Source organism: Sorex fumeus, unplaced genomic scaffold, assembly GCF_029834395.1.
Source record: "Sorex fumeus unplaced genomic scaffold, SorFum_2.1 ptg000037l, whole genome shotgun sequence".
Lineage (NCBI taxonomy): Eukaryota > Metazoa > Chordata > Mammalia > Eulipotyphla > Soricidae > Sorex > Sorex fumeus.
The window spans coordinates 74,741,326-74,764,269 of NW_026606094.1; the positions used below are offsets into that span (position 1 = coordinate 74,741,326).

The 22,944-nt window shown below is 47.4% G+C and overlaps 1 protein-coding gene across 3 annotated transcripts in view; it reads right to left on the reverse strand.

Annotated features, from left to right (window-relative positions):
* The window catches only part of NT5C3A (5'-nucleotidase, cytosolic IIIA), a 53,626-nt gene extending 37,093 nt beyond the window's left edge, over nucleotides 1–16,533 (reverse strand). The window contains exon 1 of one of the 3 annotated variants that reach the window (XM_056118240.1): nucleotides 16,365–16,533. In XM_056118240.1, coding sequence (XP_055974215.1) covers nucleotides 16,365–16,502 — 138 coding nt within the window. In that variant the 5' untranslated portion in view covers nucleotides 16,503–16,533. The remainder of the gene's footprint in view (nucleotides 1–16,364) is intronic. The other 2 variants (XM_056118242.1, XM_056118244.1) reach the window with 2 other exon arrangements.
* Between the last annotated feature and the right edge of the window lie 6,411 nt (nucleotides 16,534–22,944).

Genomic DNA, 22,944 nt, shown 5'->3' on the forward strand with positions numbered 1-22,944 from the left:
CACACACACACACACACATTCCATTCATATTTACACATTCTTGAAGCATTGCTAGGCATCTAGCTTTCAACCAGGTTTGAGTCATAATTTAGGAGACTAGCTTCTAAATCTCATTAGCACATTCAAAGGCCCTGGGCTGTGCCTCAGAACCTCAGGATATGAACAAGTCAGGGGTGAATGACTAAGTCTTTGTTCCCAGAGAGATCAGTTACCACCTGTTGGCCACAGATTATTATGCAGGGTGTGCACTAGCCAGGGGCAGGTAGCCAGGGGCAGGAACTTCTGCTTTACTGAATTAAATTAAATACCCTTCCCTTCTTCCTTTCTGCTACCCAGTGATGGGCAAATTGACCAGAAGTTGCCAGTTACTTCGTGACCATGAAAAGGCCAAAGAAATTTCAACAATGTCTGCCTCGATAGTCTTGTGGCCTTAAGACTGGCAACTGTTTGCCTCCAAACTTCTTGTTTCATAAGAAATGTAAAATAAGCATTGATTATTGGAGCCTGCTTCTCTTAACCAAGTACAATTAACTTAAAAAGGCAAAGAGAGACAGAGCGATAGAACAGCGGGTCCGGCATTTGTCTGGCATGTGGCTGACCTGTGTTTGATCCCCAACATCCCGTACGGTCCCCTGAGCACTGCCAGGTGTGATGCAAAAACAACAACAACAATATAAATAAATAAGGCAAAGGAACATGTACCAATCCAAACCCTTAAAAAATACATATAATAGCAATGCAAGACATATGTATCAGCTGCTAAACTGAGAAGTCACAAGGAAATATCATGAGAGTTCAAGGAACATGCTTCACAAAACAAATCAAGAATTCAACACTGGGAGTCAGAGAGATAAGTCCAGCAGGTAAGGCACTTGCCTTGCGCATAGTCAACCCAGGTTCAATCCCTGGCATCACATAGGGTCCCTAGAGCAATGCCAGGAGTGATTCTTGAGAACAAAACAAAACAAAAAGTCCCCAAACAAAACAAAAAAGGACAATATTGGGGGCTGAAAAGACAGTACACTGGGGTATGGTGCAGCCAACAGGTCAACCTGTACCTGTGGGGTGAGTGCATCAGCAGCCTGATGTTGCTTTTGGGCTTCCTGATACCCCAAAATTGTCACTGTGCCTTTGGCCAGACCCCAACAACTTGGGAACAAGTTTACCAAGAAATTAAACGGCCAAAAGTTAGGTATGTGGAAGTCATACCCACAAACCACCTCCTGCTCAGCTATACAAGCTCACTCAGAGTTAGGATGGGCTACCTCCCCCACTTCCCAATACACATGGAAGAACTGGCAGTCACCCCCATGAACCAACTCCAGCGCCACCCTGTAAGCTCTACTATTGGCCTTGCCTCAGAGACCCCTAAATAAATCTTGAAAGAGATCAAAAGCTTCAGTTAAGCTCAGACCCACACATGGCTGAACAATCCGGAATACATTGGAGCGGACGGGTTTGCCTGTGCCCGCCTAAGCAGAGTCCCCAGCAGCCACTTGCTTCCACAATCCAAAACTGCCGCCATACCCCAAGCCTGACTCCACCATCTCAGGATGGACCTCACCAAGATATAATTTGCTGAAACTTTTGTAATGTGGATCTTAGTGCACCAACAGCCCTGGCTCAGAGATATAGCAGCAAGTCCTGGAAGACACCACAGCGCCGGAGATCTCTCCGGGCCCCATACCGAGCCAATATCACTGGGGCACCCCAGACGGAGCAGATGCATTCTCCCCACCTACTTACTCCAGATGGAATACTGGTGACCAAGAGCTTCCACAAGCAAGGCCCAGGTATGCGGGTTCCAGGACTACATCTTCAGGCTGCATGGTGGCTGAGGACCTGTGCTGTCCCTCCTCGGGTCCCCACGCACCCAGAAGACTGGCTGTCATCTCCACAATTAGCCTCCAGGCACCATCTTAGCGTACCAACAGCCCTGGCCCAGATCACAGCAGCAAGTCCCAGATGACACCACAGCGCTGGAGATCTCTCCAGGCCCCATACCAAGCCAATATCACCAGGATACCCCAGATGGAGCAGGTGCAGTCTCCCCACCTACTCCTGATGAAATCCCGGTGACAAGAGCTTTCACAAGCAAGGCTCAGGTATGTGGGTTCAGGACTAAATCTACAGGCCGCATTGTGGCAGAGGACCCGGGCTGTCCCTCCCCGGGTCACCACCTACCCAGAAGACTGGCTGTCACACCCACAATTTGCCTCTGGATGCCATCTTAGTGCACCAACATCCTGGCCCAGAGGCTCCCAATTGAATCCCTAAATGGATTAGCGCCATGCAGAGATGTCTCTGGAACCCAACCATTTACAGTCTAGAAATTTACATTTACAAACGTGCGTGAGCTCTCGAAATGAGCTATGAAAAATATATTATCTAGTGTCTGCCTCTGGCAGGTAGGCTTGAATGGTGGTGGAAAAATTCGAGCAAAATTAATGCCCCAAATTAGAGAGTATTGGGGAAATTGTCTGCCATAGAGGACCGTAATGTGTATGTATGTGTGTGTGTGGGGGTGATACTTGGGACAATGGTGGTGGAACATGTGCACTGTTGGAGGGATGGGTATTTCATCATTATGTATGGCTGAATCTCAAACATGAAAGCTTTGCAACGCTATCTCACGGTGATACAATAAAATAAAAAAGTAATGTGGAGTTCATGCCCAATTCAATCAGCTTAAACAATGGCTGAACAAATAGCAAACTCCTACATTATGAAAAGAAAAGAAAAGAAAAGAAAAGAAAAGAAAAGAAAAGAAAAGAAAAGACAGTACAGTACGAGGTCAACCAAAGTTCTACCCCTGGCACTACATGTGGTTCCCAGAGCACTGCAGAGGAGGGATTCTTGAGAACAGAACCAGGAGTAAGCCCTGAACATCGTTGAATGGGTGACCCAAAAACCAAAAATCAAAACAAAGAACTCAACACTGGTCCTAGAGATTCTCAATTAAAGTAGAAAGCCTGGGGGGTAGTGATGAGCCCCTAAAGCAGCCACTTAAGTGGCTCCACCTCTATTTTCTAAACTTAGACCATTGTGGGCTTCCCACCTGGTCCAGCAACCAGAGAACATGTGACATCATCCTAAAATAGAAGGAAGTGTCGACCCCCCCCCCCCCCCCACCACACACACCCTACTGCAGTGTCATTGAGAAGTCACTCACATAAGTCACTGCATATGCCTTAGGGAGGAGTTTTTGTTGGAGGCTTATCTCCACAATGGAAACATTAAAGTCCAGTTTCAGTTGTGTTTGAGGAAGTAATAGCAGAAGTTTGCAAGGAAGTCATAAATGGCTTAAATATACATGAATCAAAAATAACAATTTTAACCGGTTGGGGAATTTTTAACGAAAGTTCCACCTCCTCTTATCTTTTCTGGAAGGGAGGGGAGGTTAGCACACTTGCGAGTGCCCGGAATTACTCCTGGTTCTGTGCTTAGGGATCACTCCTGACTGGCTTGGGGGACCAGAGGGGATGCAGGGAATAAACCTGGGTGGGCCAAGTTCCAGGCAAGCGCTCTCCCCTGTGCTACTGCTCTGGCCCCTCCATCTCTTCTATCTTGCTGTCCAAACAATTCTTCCCTGCGTGTCACTCTTCAGGGGATAATGTGAAGACAGCATACTTGTTCTGGTTTTGCACGGACATTCATTTGATAAAATGGTTCATTGGACAGACACTTTGGGAGAACTAAATAAAGATATGAAAACTGAATGAGACGAAAATATGTCATCTCCAAAAACTGTTTTTTTATTAGAGAAAAATAAGCCATCTGTTTGTAAGACTAGAATGAGACTATACTTCAGGAATGCAGGAGGTATAAGGAAATCAGCTGGCAGAGAAATGCAAAGAGATGCCCTGACAGGAAAAAGAAGAGCAGCTAAAATACAGAATGAGTCCCCCCACCCCCACCCCATCAAAATACATCAGTGTGGGACTGGAGTAATAGCACAGTGGGTAGGGCATTTGCCTTGCATGCAGCCGACCAGGGTTCGATTCCAAGCATCCCATATGGTTCCCCAAGTACCGCCAAGAGTAATTCCGGAGTGAAGAGCCAGGAGTAACCCCTGTGCATAGCCAGGTGTGATGCTAAGATATATATATAGCACACTATATGTACATATATATACGTGCTTTTTAGGTTGTTAAAAAAATTAAATAAAAATAAAATAGAATTAAGAGGCTGGAGAGATAGTACAGCAGCTGGGGTGCTTGCCTTGCACACAGCTGATTCGGGGTCAATCCCAGCATCCCATAGGATCCTCTGAGCCCTACCAGGAGTGACCTCTGAGCACAGAGTCGGGCGTCAGCCCTGAGCACTGCCAGGTGTGGCCCGAAAGCCAAAAAACAAAAACAGAAACAGAATGAGGTTGCAAAAGGTACTTAATGTACGGCTGAAACTAAATGTGCAGAAACATGCTCTAAGGAGGTAATACGCTTCTTCAGAAGATGGGGGGGGGGGGGCGCGGCGGGAAGCACAGCGGGCAGGGTGTTTGCCTTGCATGTGGCTGACCCGGGTTCAATTCTCAGCATCCCATATGGTCCCCTGAGCACCACCAGGAGTACCCCCTGAGCACTGCTGGGTGTGAACCAAAAAGCAAAAAAAGAAGATGGGATGCTGCATATTTCTTTGACAAGGCACTTGCAGGGCTGGAAGCTGAAGGGGCTGGACCACAGGTCTGAGGGGTTGGGACCCTGGAGCTCACCAGGCAAAGCCCGCATTACCCAGGGGGCCCAGCATGACCCAGGCTGGCCCAGGACAGTCCGGCTCACACAGCCCTGCTGAGTAGAGCAGGATGTGACAACCTCAACCCTCTGAATTTTATTTAAAGTTTGAAGGCATCTGCGCATCGACTTCATTCCCTCTTCTCTCACTCGCTTGTTTTTCTCAGCTCCTCTGCCCCCCGCCCCCACCTCCATGTACCAATCATTCAGATACAAACTCAAAGGCGCTACGTGCGGGTCTGTCACCAGCCAGGACTTCTTTGCGCTCGTTCCCGCAGGAGGCTGCCCGTGACCTCTCAGGACAGGCGCTGCCAATCTCACCCCTACTTTTAGAAACACCGGCTGCCAGCCGGCCCCTGACAGCTGCCTTCCCGACCAGCCACCCGAGAGATCAGCATCCCCACGGTCCCCTTGTTCCTCCTGCTCTGAGCCTGTGGAAATCACATCCGGCTGTCCGGTTACTGTCGTGAGCACACGTGGGCAAAGCACTATTCCCAGCCCTAACTGAGCTTCCTGAGCTCCAGCCGTATTTTCAGTTGCAAGGAACAGACCTTGTACCTGAATTGGCCAATACGTGGACTCACGGCCACCAAGGGCTTTGGTAAGCACCCTACTAATGTGAACCAAATCGGGGACATTTCGACTGGTCAACACCGGAGCGATTCAAATTTAGTAAGACAAAGTGAACTGACCGCTCCTCATTGCCTGAGTCCTGGCTGCTCTTTAAACCCCCTTTTCAATCGTGGCTAACAATGTGGTCAAGCTAGCTCTTTACCACCCTTGGACTTTTCTCTTTACTGACTGACCATAAACAATGTAGAAGTGACACTTAGATTTTGGTAGTTGGGATGTGCTCGATGCCAACAGCTTGAGCAACAGAAAAGCTACAGCACCAGGAGACGTCCCTCCTGTTGTTTATTGATTTGCTCGAGCGGGCCCAGTAACGTCTCCATCATGAGACTTGTTGTTACTGTGTTTGTCATATTGAATACATCATGGGGAGCTTGCCAGGCTTTGCCGTGAGAGCGAGATAGTCTTGGGAGCTTGCCGGGCTCTCCGAGAGGGGTAGCAGAATCAAACCCGGCTCGGACGGGCCGGCTGCGTGCAAGGCAAACACCCTACCGCTGTGCTAAAAGAAAAAAAAGTATACACATTAATGTTGTGATTGATCAGTTGTCAGAGGCGCAGAGAAAAGTCAGGCCAGAGAAATGAATGATGATGCACAGAGGACCACGGGTTTCTCTTGGCTCCGTGGCCCAGAGTAGATTTGGAAACCCCTTCTTCTTTGCTCTCCTATCATCAAATACCTCCAGGGAATTCAGCAGAACAGAAAGAACTGAGACCAGGCAACAAGGAGGTACAGGGGGAGTATGTACCAGGTCTACACTGTCCTGTCCTGCTTACAATGCTGTGATAAACAGGAAAGCTGTTAGTTTTCTGGTGGTGCCAGGGGTTCAGCTAAACCACCTACAAGAATTACTGAAAGCCTATCTATAAAAAGCAAGTGGCCAATTGCAAAAATAACTACACATACACACACACACACACACACACACACACACACACACACCCCAACATAGCAATTATATCAATAATATCTCTGAATGTCAATGGACTAAAACTCCTCTATTAAAAGGCATAGAGTAGCTGGATGGGTTGGGGGGGGAGGGAAATCAATCTATTTGCTGCTCACAGGAAACACACCTAAATTCACAGCATAAATACAGGCTTCGAGTAAAAGGATGGAAAACAATCACACAAGCCAATGGTAGACAGAAAAAAGTGAAACAGCCACACATATCAGACCAAAAAGCCTTCAATCTACAGCAAGTAATTAGATACAGGGATGGATACTACTTATTGATCAAGGAAATAAAAGATCAAGAAGTACTGTCATCAACTTATATACAGCAAATGAAGAGTCAGTTAAGTTAATAAACCTTCAGCTCACAAACCTAAAGAAATACAACAATCTTCACACACTTTCCTCTTATGGTGGTGGGAAGGTGTACGGTGATGGGATTAGTGTTTGAATATTATCTGTAATGAACTATTGTGAATAACTTTATAAAAATAAAATTAAATTAAAAAAAGAAGAAATACACTGACAGGAACACACAGTGATGGGAGACTTCAACACTTCACCTTTACACAAAACAAATCAACTAGACAGAGTATTAGAAAAGAGACAAGAGCCCTAAATGAGGAGTCTGGAGAACTGGGATTAATAGACATATACAAGAAGCCAGAAACACATTCTTCTTTGGTACAACGGAACATTCTCCAGGACAGATTGCATAATAGAGTATAACTAAAATGTACATAAATTTACAGATAGAGAAATCGTAAGAAGCATCCTCTCAGACAAGGCCACGGAAGTAGAAATTAACCATAAGAAGATGGGGGAAAACTTCCAAGACTTGGAAGCTGAGCAAAACACTGCTAAGTCACAACTGGATCAAAGAAGAAATCAAGGAAGAAAAAAAAGATTCCTTGAAACTAATGAGAATGAAGAAAGAAGATATCAGACTCTATGGGCTACAGCAAAAGCCAAACCAAGGGGAAAATTTCTAGCAAGACAAGACTAGATTAGACAAGACAAGACTAGAAAAAAATGACCTAACCGCATATGTCAAGTATCTAGAGAAAGAACAACAAACAAACCCAAAAAGTAGAGTGAGGAAAGAAATAATAAAAAAAGTGGGTGAATAGGTCAATAATACACAAACCAAGAAAGTGAAACAATCAATGAAACCATGAGTTGATTCTTCAAAGGAATAAACAAGATGATAAACCTTTAGCTAGATTCATAGGAAAAAAGAGAAAATGCCCAAATAAATCTGATCAGAAAAAGAAGGAAGGGGAGAAATTACAATAGATCCCTTAGAAATTAAAGATACCATAAGGAGTTACTATGCTGTTAAGCTGGAGAAACTAGAATAAATGTACAGATCCTTAGAATCATGCAATTTCCTAAAACTGAATGAGGAAGAAATAGAAAATCTCAACAGGCCAGTCATGAGCATGAAAATAAAAACAGCAATTAAGAATTGCTGTTTTTATGTATTTTTGTTCACCAAGAACAAAAATCCTGGTCCAGGCGGGTTCATTGGTGAGTTTCATCCAGCCTTCAGCGATTACTACTTTACTCATTAAGGTCTTCCAAACTACTGAAGAAACAGCAATTTTTCTAACAGCTTTTATGAAGCCAACATTATACAAGAATACCAGAGCGGATAGATACTACTAGAAAAATTTTTTTTCAGACCAATCTCCCTGATAAACATGGACACAAAAATTCTCACCAAGATCTTAGCAAACCAAATCTTAACTGCCTATCAAAAAGATCACAACAGGGGCTGGAGCGATAGCACAGCTGGTAGGACATTTGCCTTGCACGCGGTCGACCGGGGCTCGATTCCCAGCATCCCATATGGTCCCCTAAGCACTGCCAGGAGTAATTCCTGAGTGCAGAGCCAGGAGTAACCCCTGTGCATTGCCGGGTGTTACCCCCCAAAAAAAAGCAAAAAAAAAAAAAAAAGATCACAACAGCACAACCACGTGGGATTCATCCCGGATATAAGTTTTAAATAGGTTTCTCAAATGATTTTGCACAAATCTGGGAGGATTTGCAGAAAGGATAATACTTTATCTTTCATTTTTGAGCCAGTGCCCCAATTTCTATTTTTTTTTGGCGGCTTTTTGGGTCACACCCGGCGATGCACAGGGGCTCCTGGCTCTGCACTCAGAAATTACTCATGGTGAAGCTCGGGGACCACACAGGATGTTGGGAATTGAACCCGGGTTGGCCACGTGCAAGGCAAACGCCCTAACCGCAGTACTATTGCTCCAGTCCCAGTGCCCTAATTTCTTATGACACACAAAACACATCTAATTTTTCAAGCAAGGCTGATTTTCTTTCTATTAAAGTGGTAAACATGGCTCTGGGCAAAAACTGATCAGGCTAATGAAAGATAAATATGTTTATCAAACAAAAACAAAGGAAAATGAAACCAAAGGCATTATTTGTGAGCTTCTCCAAACAAGCAATAAGAAAGGAACACTTGGACCAGAGCCATAGTAGGGACAGAGAGCTCAGTGGTTAAGGCATTTGCCTGACACGCAGCCCGCTCGGGTTCCATCAGTTTCAGGCAACCTTATTGATCCCCCCGAGTCTGCCAGGAGTGATCCCTAAGCACTCATCCCAAGTGATTCCTGAGCACTGTAGGTATGACCTCCAAACCCAAACACTGCACACACACACAGCCAGAGGAACGCTGGTTTGCCAGGGCTGCCGTAGCAAAATATCACCCTGGTGACTGAAATAGCTGCTAGCCAGCAGAGTCTGAGAGGCTCAGAAGGACGGTGCTGCAGCCAGCGTCCTCTGCTGGCTCTGCCCTGACCGTCCCGTGAGAGCCTCTTGCTGCCTCTCCCACAAGTCTTGGTTCTGTGCTCGTTCCTGTGGCCCCTATCTGTCTATTAGGGACCTCAGTCAGACTGGACCAGAGTTCTCCCGAAATTCCATGCTGGAACTGGATCCCTCCCCGAGGTACTGGCTTGAGATTTCAATACAGGAATTTATGGGGACACAATTCAGCCTGAATCATTGGGGGCACAGACTTGCTTTTCGTAGCATGTTAAATCTAGGTAACAGGATGTCAAACTAGCCTGCTCCTTGTCTGGGTTCCATTCAGGGGTCAGTGTAACAGGGACCATGCTTGAGGAGGAGTGGGGAAAGTCAGTGTCACGACTAATCTCATCCACTAAACCACAAACACAGGGGCCAGAGCCGAGGCTCAGGGCTCCAAGAGGAAGGCCAATTTCCATCCTAGCAGGGCATGCCGCCCCTCCCTCCACTCTCCCCAGCACTGCCAGAAACTGGCCCCAGAGTGCCACCTGGTGGCCCCCGGCAATGTCACATCACCGGGGCCTGGAGGTGAAGCCTCCTGGTTGGCGCATAGTTGACAGGAATGGCCCAGAGTACTGCTGGGGAGGCACCTCTTTGCCCGCCCTGCCCCTGTCCCCCAAGTGAAAACGGACACAAAAAGGAAGAGAGTAACTGTGAAATCTGTCCTCTGCCTGCAAAGAGGGGTGTGGTGGGGTGTGGTGCTACCTTCTCACCAGGGGAGCAGGAAACTGCTTGTGGAGTCACATGGAGACGCCAGGGCAGAGCTGGGGGGTGGAGGTGGGGGAGGCGGGGAGAGTCGGTGCTCACAGCAGGAGGGAAATGTGCTTGCCAGGCAGCGTGGACACGGAAGGGGGGGGGGGTCATGCAACACTGGGGCAGAGAGAGATGAGCATGGGCCCTGCTCAAGGGCGCATACTGCCCAGTGTTTGAGTGTGGCTGGGTGAAAGAGACACTGAAGACAGTCCAGTCTTCACTGGGGGCCCCTGAGGTGGGGGGGGGGCTGGTTGAGTCTCCCTCCCTGCCCCAAACAGAGCCCCGGCAGCCGAAAACCTCCAGAACCCAGCCACAGCCATGCTCAAGACCACTCTCCACACGCTCAGAGATTATAAAACAAAGCTCCTGGGAGAGAGCAATGCAGCATTTTCTGGAGTGCGCGGCCGCATTTGCGGCTATGCGACCTCTTATATTCTAGCCCACTGATGTACCTAAAGCAGCACACATGTGTTTGGTTCTAACATGCTTGCTTGTATTCTCTTATATATGGGCTTAAAGGGACGCAGGATGAAATCAACAACCTTTATGACACACTTCCTGCTTACTGTGGTGGTAAGATGCTTGCTGCTTAGGTGGGTGTTTGAATATTATCTGTAATGAACTATTGTGAACTACTTTATGAAAATAAAATGTTGGAAAAAAAAGGAACAAAAAGACAGTGGGGTTGAAACACAGGCTCAGAGTACACCGGCAGGTGAAGTCAGGGGACAGCTCCCAGCTCTTCCTTAATCTAGCCTAACCCAAGCCCAAGTGCGACTGGAGGGAAGGAGGCGCAGTGGGGAGGGCCGGCACTCTGGACGGCGGAAACGCCCTAAAAGGCAGGCCCGCTGATGGGCGGGCGACAACGCAAACACCTTGGTTCCTCAGCACAGTTTCTTTTCCATTCACAGCACAGCCCGACTCAGTGCAGCGCTCCTCCAGGTCCTCACAGGTCATCAGGAGCTGGGTAACTCTGCCATCTCCATCTTGCACGTGCTCCTAGGTGACCCCAGCAGAAGGGACAGGCAATGGGGCACCTGCTTTTCTGCAAGGGGAATGGGGAGAGGACTGGGGAGCTCTGTTCCAATACTGAGGTCATCAGCAGAGACCGGGTACTTCTCCCATAAAACCGATCCATACTATCCCTGAAACCAATGATAGCGCTGAAGGTCTTTTCAACCCAAAGCAAGCAAGCATGGCCTGTGCTAAGTGGAGCTTCATCAGGTGAGAAAAACAGAAAGCTCCACCGAATATACTTTCAAGGGGCCAGAGAGAAAGATGCTGGGTGCTTGATGTCCCTTACATCATGCCCTGTCTACACTCTGATCACACCCTCAGAAGGAAGGTCTTGGAGGACATTCAACTCCCATCTGTAAATAAGACCTCCAGGTCAGAGATACAGTACAGCAGGTAGGGCACTTGCCTTGCACATAGCTGGCCCAGGTTTGATCCCTGGCATCCCCTATGGTCCCCTGAGCACCGCCAGGAGTGATCCCTGAGTGCAGAGCCAGGAGTAAACCCTGAACACTGCCGCGTATGGTCCAAAACACAAACAAAACAAAAATTTTTAATTAAATAAGAATTAAGATATTTAGGGCCAGAGATAGGACAGCAGGTAAGGTGCTTGCACACAGCCAACCCAGATTAAATCCCCAGCACCACATATGGGTACCTGAGTACCATCAGGAATAAGTACTGAGCACTGCCAGGTATGGCCAACTCCCCCGTCCCTAATAAAACCTTTCATCTTGCTCTAGTTTGAAGACAGTGATTCTGTTTCTCTCAGTAAATATGCACAGCTGGAAATTCTGCTCCCATCAGCTGTTTACTGAAAAGTCAAAGAAAATATGGTCATTCTTTCTGTGACTGTAACTTAACTTAGTCCGGGATCCCTTGTTTTTTTTTAGCTTCAAAATTCTTACAGGAAAAGGTCTGTGTCTAACATACTTTCAAGCAAATAGAAGCAGGTAGGAGAGATAGCTGAGAGGTTAAGGTGCTTACAGACTGGTTATCCTGGTTCAATTCTTGGCACCCCATATAGTGCCCCGAGCACTCCCAGGGGTGACCTCTGAGCACTGCCAGGTGTTGCCACAAAACCAAACAACCACACACACACACACACACAAATCCAAACAAAATAGATGCATCCTCTTCTTATTTGTACTGAGGCCAAACCCATGTATGTTCTGAGAGACGGTATTTGGGGGTCACCATGGCTACACCCAATAGTGTTGGGGCCACGCATGCGGTGCCAGGATCAAACTAAGGGTCTCACACATGCTAGTGTGTGCTCTACCACTTGAGCTACATCCCCAGCCCCAATAAATGTAAAAATGAGTTTCAGATCTTTTTAGTACCTTGGATTTTTAAAGTTTTTAAGGGTTTTTCTCTGCCTTCTAAAACAATTTAAAAGACAAACATTAAGTATGATTTACAATTGAAATCATTGTAGAAGACTTTTAATTTGCTATCAGTATATAAAGGCATTATATTCTCTGTTCTATATGAACATTAAATTTTATGCATTCCTCTCTGGAATAAACACAATGGGACACCAAATTCTATGCTATTTTATAAAGAAATTAGAATAGATTTGGGTATAGCCAAGTGCAAAATTTAATGAAATTCAGAAATAAATCCCACGGGGAGGGGGTGGGGGGCTGGAGCAATAGCACAGCGGGTAGGGCATTTGCCTAGCATGAGGATGATCCGGGTTCGATTCCCAGCATCCCATATGGTCAACTGAGCACTGCCCGGGGTAATTACTGAGTGCAGAGCTCTGTGCATTGCTGGGTGTGACTCAAAAAGAAAAAAAAAATCCCACTGGGGTGGAGAGGTAGTACAGAAGGTAAGAGGCTTGCCTTGCACGTGGCCCACCCAAGTTCAATCCCCAGCACCACATATGGTCCTCTGAGCCCCTGCAGGAGTAATCCTTGAGCACAGAGTCAAGGAGTAAGTCTTGAGCACCACCAGTTCTAAGCTCCCCACCTCTGTTGCCCCACCAAAGAAACAACTATTAGCATGTGTGGGGAGTCAGAAGCCTGTTCCTTGGTATAACATTACAGATACTTATTAAGTAGTTATTAGGGACTAGGTATTACTGAAGGCCTTACACTGAACTGTCTCTTTTTAAACAACCAATTCCCCACCTCTCTGAACTGTTTATTAGCATCGAGACTCAAGACTATGCGTTGACACTGAGTCCCCCACATCAGTCTCACAAGCCTACCCGCACAGCTGATGCCAGTCCTAAGTCTCAGGTGCCAGCCACGCTTGTGACTGACCAGTTACACACATATCTGGGGGCTCCCACATGCCCCATCACTTGCTCAGACAATTCTCAGAGTTCAGGAAAACACTCTCCGTACTATTAGAAGTTTATAAGAAGACACAACCCAGAACAGCCAAATGGAAGGGAGGTGTTGGGAGGACCGTGGAAGGGGCTCTCAGCTTCCAGTGCTCTCCATCACTACATACCATCGGGATGTTTTCCATTGGGGGTGGGGGGTCATGGAGGCTGTGCGGGTAAGATGGACTGAATCACTGGCCAGATGTGGTTTACTGAACTCCAGACCTTCCCACCTCCTCAGACGGCTGAACGTCCCATCCTCTCATCATGCCCAGAAGTTAGCAGCCAGGTCCCATACAGAACCTTCCTGGGTCTTCCTGATAAAAAGACCAAAAAAAAAGTCTAACAAACATCAGGGTCCAAGTGGTTCAGGAGTCAAGCGCCAAGTACCGGCCCAAAGAGAAGACCAAATCTGTATTTCCTATTTTATCATGGATATAAAAGCAAGAAGAAACTGTCTATGTGCATAAATCAAAGAGACGTTGGGACTCAATGTAAGGAGGTGTTCAAGCAGAGATCCTGGACAGAGAATGGCAATAGTAAAACAGCGGAAATCTGAAACAAGTATAAACAGTTAAAATGTGGAACTTTGGGGGCTGGAGTGATAGCATAGCAGGTAGGGCATTTGCCTTGCACGCAGGTTTGATTCCCAGCATCCCATATGGTCCCATGAGCACCGCCAGGGATAATTCCTGAGTGCAGAGCCAGGAGTGACCCCTGTGCATCACCGGGTGTGACCCAAAAGGAAAAAAAAATGTGGAATTCTGTTAATCAACTGCAAAAAATGTACCGTGGAAGAGATTTATCACAGGGAAAGCTGGTTGGGGAGGGTAGGCGCAGATATCCTTATGTGCAGATTTTGCTCTCAGTCTCCCTTGTTCTGAGATTATTTTAAAAGAACATACTGAATAAGATAAACTAATTAGTAATCTTAAAGAGATTTCGGGAGAAAAATCTGAAATTGGTTGTTCAGAGATAGGGCTGGTTACAACAGTCTCCGGGAACACAAAGGATGAATTAGGTTGGGAAGAAACAGCAATTTCTGGGGCTGAAGTTATAGCACAGCGGGTGGGGCATTTGCCTTGCACACGGCTGACCTGAGTTCAATTCCCAGCATCTCATATGGTTCCCCGAGCACCACTAGGAGTAACTCCTGAGTGCAGAGCCAGGAGTAACCCCTGTGCACCGCCGGGTGTGACCCCCCCCAAAAAAAAAAACCAACAAAAACAAGAAACAGCAACTTCATGAACTCCTTCCTCTTATCACGGAGCTCTGAACATCTCCAGTCTTCTCACTGGTTTCCTTATCTTGCAGCTCTTTTTTTTTTCCCTTCCATTTCCCCCCTTTGGGACCACACCCGGGGGTGCCTGGGAGCAGGTCATGCTCACTGGTGTTTGGGGACAAACTGGTGCTGGGGATGGAACCCAAATGTACCACAAGCAAAGTATTCACTCCAGGTCTTTGAGCCCGCACAGTATACGGGCGACTTCCTTGTGTACCTTAATGACAAACACTTCAAGCAACCCATCATTTTAATCAGGAGTCATTTGTTTTTTCCAAACTAGCCATGGGTAGGTCCACCTTACTTAGTTACCACTGGGTCCAAACCAGCTAGGGAGATGTTCACCTTACACAGCCAGTAACCAATGGGTCCAACCACGGTCAGTCTGAGCTATGTCCATTGGATGACATATTCCTGATTCCCTACATATTGAGGGTGGACAGTGTGTGCATCTAAAACACAGCGATCCAAAGAGATGAAACCGGGGTCTGCATGCAGGTCTTCAGACTCCGAATCAATGCTTATCCACTTGAAGAAGTAACCTGCTCAATTTGGAAGCCATAAACTCTGAGCCCTCTTCTAAGTTTTTCTACTAAAAACTACTCCCAGAATTCACTTACAACTGTATGAATCAGTACATTATTATGTATACATACATATATGTAAGCACTGACTTTTAGGGTACAATGAATGAAAGCTGGTGGGCATCATTATTTTTCCCAAAGGTGACAAAATGTTCCCATGATGCTATGATCGTGGGATTCCTGTGAAAGCATTTATTTTCTGGCTTTAAGCTTAAGCACCTATTATATGATATGAAAATTAGTTCACTTCTTTATATGTGGGTAATATAAAAGTTGGGGTTGGGACAAAACAAGTTACCGAAGTCTAAGCATCAGGGACACCATTGACAACTACAGACACAGAGGTGGGGAAAGTACTATTATCAACGGCCCCAAGTTACTAAATTCTAACGTAATCAAAATGAAGAGATATGTGGGAATACATGAATCAATTTTTAAAATTTCTTTTTTTAGTTATGGAAAAAATTGTTAAGAGGCCACACCCAGGAGTGTCCTAGCCACCAGGCAGGGCCACACCCTGCAAGGGTCCCGCTGCTGGGGATCTACCAGGGGCCTCCTCACTTGCGTGCTCTGTCACTTGAGCCACTCCGGTCCCCTGAAAAACACTTCTGTATTCAACTTGGAGCCAATGACAGCCAACAACACAGAGTTTCTCTGAATAATCTTCAGAACCTACAACCCAGAGCGGCAAGTCCGGCAGTGAACTGACTGTGACCTGTCATGGAAATTCGACCCCAGCCACTCAGGCACGGGGAGCACCGCCCCAGGGGCATCACGGGCGGGATTAGGCATCCAGTCAATACATCTGTGAGTGGCTAGTCTTGCTGAGTGGCTCTCACATTCAAAATCGGCGGCTCCAACTCCGGGGCACATCACTGCTTATAATGCAGTTCCACCGGAATTCTAGAAACACAGCATAACTGAAATACAAGCTTTTTAAAAAATAAAATCAGGCAAGCGGTCTGGAAGGAGAACAAAACGAAGGCAGGGAGACGCGGGTCCCTTCGGGCGGCGTGACATTCAAATCCAAACCCCCGGGCACGCACTGGCGGCACGGGCTCGGCTCGCGCACGCCCCCCCGGGCCGCGGGCTGCAGGTCGCGGGCGCTCCGGAGAAGCGGAACCTGCAGCAGGAGGTGGTGGGCTCGCGAGGCATCCCGGCCCGCCTCGCCGCTCTCCCCGGGATGCAGCGAGGCCACGGGCTGCGGGTCCGAGGGGCGACTCGCCGCCCCGCGCCCGCGTGCCCGCGCCGCACTCACCATCTCGATGATCTTGGTCTTTCGGCCCGTCTTCCTCTTCAAGGTGAAGATGTACTGGGCCAGCACGATGCCCGCCACCAAGGCGCACACGCTGGCGCTCGCCACGGCGCCCACCCGCGCCACCGCCGCGCGGTCCATGCTGCGGCCTCGCTCCCGGCGCCGGAAAGCCGAGCGCGATCGGGCCTCCCCGAGCCGCCGACCCGCGCCGGACGCCCCGCCCCCTGGCGGCCACGCCTGCGGGGCGGGGCCGCTGGTGGGCGGGGCGGGGCGGGGCGGGGCTTACGCCTAAATCGGAAGGTTTGTCAGGCGTTCCTCAAATCCCGGAAAGGAAAGTGGCCCGAAAAATAGAAAACTTAGAGACATGGATTCTCTCTTCGGCAAGGAGAGCCAGCTCCGTCCACTAGAAACCTTGATTCCAGCCCTGCGCACTCCGAAAGCGTCCTCTGCGGCGCCCTCCAGTCACTTTGGACTACAATTCCCAGCATGCCGTGGGGCCCAGACTCGGACATGCGCAGTAGAACCCTTGGGCGCCCTGACACCCGGTTGCGGAGCGCGGGGGAGCCCCCGGGGAAGGTGTCCTGTGCGTGGGAAGGCACCGCTGCGCCCAGTACTTGCTAAGAAATGAGTGTTCAGAACACGCGAAGAGCTGCAGGAGCAAAACAAGCGATCCAGGGGGCCAGAGATGTGGCTCAAGTGATAGAGCCGGGGCCTTAGCCAGGTGAGGCCCTGCATGCATGCCCACGTGGTCCGGGCAACGTGGAAAGAACATCTAAGAAGCCCTCAGGTGTGGCAGAGACCTCGCGAACCGTGAGTTGTCACCCCACATACTCGAGGGCGACCACCGCACAGAAGCAAGAGAACACCGCCTAGAAATACCGAGCGACAGCAAGGCAGTGCAGAGACTGGACTCTGTGATGTGACGTGAAGGAAAATCCTGGAACAAGTGCACAGCACCCTGGGGTGCGTGGGTGCATGAGTCTAGACCAGACCGCCACTGACTGCCACCGTGACAGCGCGTACAGCCCGGGATATGTGTGTTATCCCCGTCTGTCAACTCGTTGGGGGCACGAAACTGCATGTTTAAGCCCATCATCGGGTGCCTGAGACGGTTCTCGTCTAAGACCGTCAGTGGAGGGACAGTGCTCTCTGTGCCAGCGAGGTGTCATGTCGTCTTTAAAGAGTAGCATGTGGAACCGGGACAACAGTACAGTGGGTGGGGCATTTGCCTGTCACGAGGCTGACCTGGTTCCACCGCCAGCTTCCCACATGGTCTCCGGAGCTCCACCAGGAGTAATTCCTGAGTGCCGATCCAGGAGTAACCCCTGAGCATCACCTGGTGTGGCCCAAAGGCTCCCTACACCCATCCCCACCCCAATGTAAAAAATTCAAAAAGGAAGCATTTTCTGGGAGTCTGGGAGACACTGCAGGGAGCAAGGCACTGTTCTTGGGCCCCGTTCATCCCTGGCACCTCAGGGTCGGCGAGGATGCCCTCAAAGCAGAGGATGTCCTCGAAGCAGTCCTGAGTGGGCCCAGATGATGGCTGGTACCAATGAGCCACTTAGCAGACAATCACAGTGAGGGACTCTGCACGGTCTGTGCACTGCTTTAGAAAATAAACCAAATGAAAAGAAAATTCTGAACTATTTGGCAACATGTATGAATCTAAATGATATTATGCTAAACTAAGTGAAATAAGTCTGTTCCAATGAGATTGCATTATTCCATTTAGATGAGGCCGTGCAACTGTTGGGATAGAACCGGGGGATGGGAAAAGCAAGACTTAGCTGCATTTTGTATTTCAGTTTTGCAGGCTGGAACTGTCCTAGACATATGTTGCAAAACTGTATATGTATAGTTAGTATGACTGTAGTACAGACTCGGAATGTCACACAGGTGATTTTGTCGTGTTCTGTATCGCACATAGACAAATACTACGACAGTAGGGAGAGGATGACTTTGAGTTGGCTCCAGGTGAGGAATGGGTGTCGTCCCTTTTTCTTTTTCCTTTTTTGGTTTTTGGGACACACCTGGCTGCGCTCAGGGATGGAGCTTGGCAGACCATATGGAATGCCAGGGATGGAACTGGATGGACCCAAGCCCCTTACCGGTTTGTTGCTCTGTGGCTCCTGCCCTAAGGTGAGGTGTCCCTTTCCCTGGAACCCTTGCTCTGCCTCCCTTCCTGGGCAGCAAGACTGGTCATCATCTGTCACTGTCACTGTCCTCCCGTTGTTCATTGATTTGCTCGAGCAGGCCCAGTAACCCTGCATTGTGAGACTTTGTTGTTACTGTGTTTGGCATATTGAATACGTCATGGGGAGCTTGCCAGGCTTTGCCGTGCGGGTGAGATACTCTCGGTAACTTGCTGGGCTCTCCGAGAGGGGCGGAGGAATAGAACTTGGGTTGGCCATGTTGGCCACTTGCAAGGCAAACGCCCTACCTGCCGTGCTATCGCTCCAGCCCAGTCATCATCTGATGTTCTTTTATAGAGAAGACCGCAGCTGATCTTCACTCTGTTGTCATAGGGCACTTTTTAAAACTGTGATAACAGAGGGCATGAGCAATAGCACAGTCAGAAGGGTGCCCACCTTGCATGCAGCCTTCTAGAATTTGATCCCAGGCACCTCATATGGTCCCTTGAGCCTGTCAGGAGTGATTTCTGAGCACAGAGCCAGGAGTAAGCCCTCAGCACCACCAGGTGTGGCCCCAAACAAGCAAACAAAAAAAACCCAAATTGTGATATCAAATAGGTCAATCGCAAATTTACAATGTCACCGTATTTTAAGGTTATGGTAGAGCTGTATTAATTCTGTGAGGTCAGTGGTGCTGCTTGGGGATGTTCTCCTTACCCAGGGTGTGGAACAAGGTGCTTATAACAGGCCCTCCCGTTGATCATCGATTTGCTCGAGCGGACCCAGTAACGTCTCCATTGGAGACCTTGTTGTTACTGTGTCTGGCATATCGAATACTCTCGGTAGCTTGCCGGGCTCTCCGAGAGGGGCGGAGGAATCGAACTCGGGTCGGCCATGTTGGCTGTGTGCAAGGCAGACGCCCTACCCGCTGTGAGAGCCCGGCAAGCTACCGAGAGTATTCGATATGCCAGACACAGTAACAACAAAGTCTCCAATGGAGACGTTACTGGGCCCGCTCGAGCTTATAACAGAGGGGTCAGTAAATCCAGGACTTTGCTCTGAACCACCATTCCTGCTTTATAACTGGAACCCTCCTTACAGTCTTTCCTTTTCATTAAAAAATGCTTACTTGATTTCTTGGGCCATGTCCAGCGGTGCTCAGAGCTGACTCCTAGCTCTGTGCTCAGGGATCACTCCTGGCAGGACTCAAAGACCATATGAGGTATGGGGATTTGAACATGGGTCAGCTATGTGCAAGGCAAGTGCCTTCCCTGCAGTATAGCTCTCTAAATCTCCTAGAGTCATTCTTGATGGGACAGTCAGAAGGGGAATACTTTGCACACAGACAATCTGGGTTAACTCCTAGGGACCCCATTTGGTCCCCTGAGCCTTCAAGAAATAATCTTTGATCGTTGCTGGGTGTAGCAACCCCACCACGAAAAAATCAACAGGTCTCTGGGTAAGTAATCTTTTCGTAAGAAGAATTTCTTACGAATTCTGGGTAAGGGCACAGCAATTTCAGCCTTGTACTTCTTAATTTCTTCTTCCAATAAGAAACTTCTTTTTTGGAAAAAAAAATTTTTTTAAACGAATCACCGTGAGAAACAGTTACAGACTTACAAACTTTTGTGATTACGTTTTAGTCATACAATGATTGAGTACGCATCCCTCCACCAGTGCCTATTCTCCACCACCAATGTTCTCAGTATCCCTTCTGCCACCCCCTACCCGCCCCCAGCCTCTGTGGAATAAGAAACTTCTTAAATTCTTCTTACGAAAAGATTACTGCTTCAATTGCCCTTTTTACTGTGCTCATCACAGTCATTAGATTAATTTAGCAGAGATGAAATTACAAAAGATCATTTTAAGACATCTTCTTAAGAAAATAAAATGAGATTAGGAAAAAATGAATTGTACATTAACCGGTTATTAGAACAACTGCTCTATATAAAGAATTTTATGTGTGTTGGCTTTGAAACAAATGCTCATTATTAAGTCTGTGGAAGACAAGGATATTCAGAAACCGTAAATGAGTTTGTTCAGCATAATATCAAGTCTTGAAGCCAAATGGAAATTGAAGTTGCCATTTAAAAAATATAATTTTTTTAATTTTGCTATATGTTTTTTTTTATTAAATTTTTACTAGTGAAACATCATGAGGTACAGTTGTAGACTTACAAATTTTTGTGCTTGGGTTTCAGTTATACAGTGATCAAGTACCCATCCCTCCACCAGTGCCCATTCACCACCACTAATCCCAGTATCCCTCCCACCCCCCATTTCCCCATCCCACTCTGCCTTTCTGGCAGGGTATTCCCTTTTGTTCTTTCCCTCCTTTTGGGTGCTGTCATTTGCAAAAGAGGAATTGAGTGGCAATCATGTTCGGTCTATAGTCTACTTTCAGCATGCACCTTCCAACCTGAGCGGATCTTCCCAGCACCCTTTATTTGGTGCTCCCTTTTCTATCTGAGCTGCCCTTACCCCTAGAGTGTGAGGCTGGCCTCCAAGCCATGGAGTGAATCTTCTGGTACTAATCTCAGCCACTCTTGGGTGTTAGTCTCCCATTTTGTTACTTTATGTTCCCCAGATGAATGCAATCTTTCTATGTCTGTCCCTCTCTTTCTGACTCATTTCGCTTAGCATGATACTTTCCATGTAGTACCACTTGTATGTAAATTTCATGATTTCATCCTTTCTAACAGCTACATAGTACTCCATTGTGCAGATGTACTAAAGTTTTTTTAACCAGTCATCTGTTCTCGGGCACTCAGGTAGAATTATAATTTTTTTAAGAAAAAGAAATTAATGAGGAGCTGGAGCCGTAGCACAGCAGGTAGGGCGTTTGCCTTGCATGCGGCCCACCTGAGTTCAATTCCCAGCATCCCATATGGTCCCCTGAGCACCTCCAGGAGTAATTTCTGAGTGCAGGCAAGAAATAAATAAATAAAAGAAATTAATGAAATGGAGGCCTTCAGTAAATATTACGTTGTGGTTTTTAACCTTTGAAGACTTTGGCAGAATTGGGAAGCACCTCACATGTTTCCCACTGACTCATATGGTTGATCTTACTGTTTTGAATTTTTTAAGTGTGTAAAACTTTATTTTCAGTAACCAATATTCATAATGATATATGCTCTCACTAGGGAGAGAAGGAAACAGAAAACTATGCAGGTTTTTTAGGTGATGAAATTTATTCATTTTTGCTAATTATGTTTGACCTTATACTTTGCTCTGGTGTGATAACTGGCATCACAATTAAGTCATTAAGTAGACAAGAGGAAGAGCCATTTTCCTTAAAGTGAGAAAGCTCTTCCCACCACTAACATCTCTCTCTCTCCCTTCCCCTCCTCCTTCTCTCTTTCTTTTGAAGTGGGTTTTGGGGCCACACCCAGCACTACTCAGGGCTTACTCATAACTGCACTCAGAAATCACTCCAGGTGGTGCTTGGGGTATCTTAGGGGGTGTCAGGAATCAAGCTGGGGTCAGTCGTGTGTAAGACAAGACCCTACCAGCTATACTCCTCCCATCCCCACCTTAAAAAATATTAAGCTGTCCTTGGGTCCCAAATGATGTGTGCTTCTTCTTTCTGGGAGGGTATCCAAGAAACACCATTCCCCATCTGAAATGAAGTTTGCTGGCTGCACATGTGTAAACCTCCTCTGGACTCTTGACCTCACTTAAATGTATTTACACTGATGTTTACACAGTCAATCAGTAACCAAATATTCCTTATCATCCTGATGCTCCTTTTCATCCATTCTGTTCCCAAACCCTAAACTGACCTGAGCTAGGGAAGTTCTAGGGAATCCTATATTTTCTAAAAGCAAGCATGTCTTTTGCAAACAGTCACTGATTCTCCAACAACTAAATCTTCAAAAATTCAATTTACACACCACCCAGAGCTCATACAGACGTCTTTGGTTAGCTTGGGTTTAGTCCTGCAAGACTGTCCCGCAGCAGAAGCTGGCTTCAGATGGAGTCCCCAAATCACTAAACAACCACCTAGCTGAGTACCATTGTTGGGGTTCCATAGCTCCTCTTCAGTTTTGCTAACTTCCTAGAATCAACCACAGAACCTGGAGTGTGCCTTTCTCTTTCTTACCCCTTTATTCTCAAGAGCACGACCCAAAGGAAGAGACACCTAAAGAGAGATCGGTGGGGCTGAAGGAGGGCACAAAGCTTCATGCCCTCCTTGAGTACCACTTTCCCATCACACCTGGGAATACACAAATAATTATTTTTTTCTTTGTCTTATTTCTTTGGATTATTATAACAACTGGAGAATCGGTGGGAAAAGACATTCATCCGTGTGGAAGTTCTCCTGATGCTCTTGTTTAAGTTTCTGTTAAAATCAATCCTAACACAGTTCCATCTAGAGAGGTGGAGCCAGGGGCACTGAGTGTCCAAACCCTCTAATCTTGTGTGGCCATTCTTGAGACTGGCCTCCGCCC